Source organism: Austrofundulus limnaeus, unplaced genomic scaffold (assembly GCF_001266775.1).
Source record: "Austrofundulus limnaeus strain Quisiro unplaced genomic scaffold, Austrofundulus_limnaeus-1.0 Scaffold947, whole genome shotgun sequence".
NCBI classification, from domain to species: domain Eukaryota; kingdom Metazoa; phylum Chordata; class Actinopteri; order Cyprinodontiformes; family Rivulidae; genus Austrofundulus; species Austrofundulus limnaeus.
The window spans coordinates 46,417-48,142 of NW_013953349.1; the positions used below are offsets into that span (position 1 = coordinate 46,417).

Below are 1,726 nucleotides of genomic sequence, written 5' to 3' on the forward strand. Positions count from 1 at the left end.
TCTGTCATTACATCCTACAGGTCCAATAGAATGTTATAATAAACCATGTCAGGGCGCTGCGCCCCCTGCTGGTTCAGGTCTGTCATTACAGCCTGCAGGTCCAACAGAATGTTATAATAAACTATGTCAGGGCGCTGCGCCCCCTGCTGGTCAGTTCTGTCATTACAGCCTGCAGGTCCAATAGAATGTTATAATAAACCATGTCAGGGCGCTGCGCCCCCTGCTGGTTCAGGTCTGTCATTACATCCTGCAGGTCCAACAGAACCAAAGACCTACTGACGTCACTTTCCTGTTGGTTCTGATCCAACAAACTGAACCCAAACAGTCCGGTTCTGTTTATTGGACTCATTAAACTGACCCAGTTCTGTCCCGGCTGCAGGTCTCCCTGATCTGGTTCCGGATCCGTACTACATCCAGATCGCGTCCTACGTCCAGAGGACGCCCATGTACAACCTGCGCTGTGCAGCCGAGGAGAACTGCCTGTCCTCGTAAGAGAGCCGGACCCACCTGCAGGCTCTGGTTCTGAGGAGTTCTGATAAGTTCTGAGGAGTTCTGATTGGTTCTGATTGGTTCTGATGAGTTCTGATGAGTTCTGATGAGTTCTGATTGGTTCTGATTGGTTCTGAGGAGTTCTGATCGGTTCTGATTGGTTCTGATGAGTTCTGATTGGTTCTGATCGGTTCTGACTGGTTCCAGTTTTGAAAAACTTTTTTATTTTAAAGATTTTTTTAAAGTTCAAACAATCAAAGTGTTTTTGACTCTAAAGTTCTGGATCTGAACTGGTTCTGGTTCCGGTTCTGGTTCTGGTTCTGGTTCTGGTTCTGTTCAACCAGAACCTTCAGCCTCATTGCAGATTCTGAAGTCACCAAACCCGTCTGAAGGTTCTAACAGTCCAGGCCGGTCCAGAACCAACCTTCTCCTCATCTTTTAGAACGTGAGCAGAACCGGATCCAAGACCAGAACCACCACAGAACCGGGCCTGTGGACCTGTTGCAGCGGTCTGGATGGTCCTGTTCTTCTTTGGTCCATTTCTTACAGTTCAGTAGTCCTGATCCATCTAGTCCAGACTGTGGTGGTCTGGCCCAGATGGAGTCACCGGGTCAGCACCAGAACCAGGATCTTGTCTGTCAGGTGGTTCTGCTGATGAAGAACAGATCACTGAAGGACTCTTCCTCCTGGTGGTTCCTCAGGGTCCAAAAAACCTGATGGTTTGGATCAGTTCTACATTCAGAACCAGAACCAGAACCTGAACCAGAACCAGAACCAGAACCAGAACCAGAACCTGAACATGAACAAGTTTATCTGTTAATGAAAAAAGTTTTGGTTTTATTTTGTTGTTTCTGTTTTTAATGGATTTAAACAACAATCTGTCCTCTGTCCTCTGTCCTGCCTGTCCTCTGTCCTCTGTCCTCTGTCCTCTGTCCTCTGTCATCTGTCCTCTGTCCTCTGTCCTGCCTGTCCTCTGTCCTCTGTCCTCTGTCCTCTGTCCTCTGTCATCTGTCCTCTGTCCTCTGTCCTGCCTGTCCTCTGTCCTCTGTCCTCTGTCCTGTCTGTCCTCTGTCATCTGTCATCTGTCATCTGTCCTGTCTGTCCTCTGTCCTCTGTCCTCTGTCCTCTGTCATCTGTCCTGTCTGTCCTCTGTCCTCTGTCCTGTCTGTCCTCTGTCCTCTGTCCTCTGTCCTGTCTGTCCTCTGTCCTCTGTCCTCTGTCCTGTCTGTCCTCTGTC

General features: G+C 48.9%; 1 protein-coding gene across 1 annotated transcript in view; it reads left to right on the forward strand.

The window, feature by feature from the left end:
• The window catches only part of lox (lysyl oxidase), a gene marked incomplete at its 3' end in the record, with an annotated part of 13,595 nt that overhangs the window by 4,051 nt on the left and 7,818 nt on the right, over positions 1 to 1,726 (forward strand). The window contains 1 exon segment of the mRNA XM_014029736.1: positions 380 to 488. Within this exon segment, the coding sequence (XP_013885190.1) occupies positions 380 to 488 (109 nt within the window).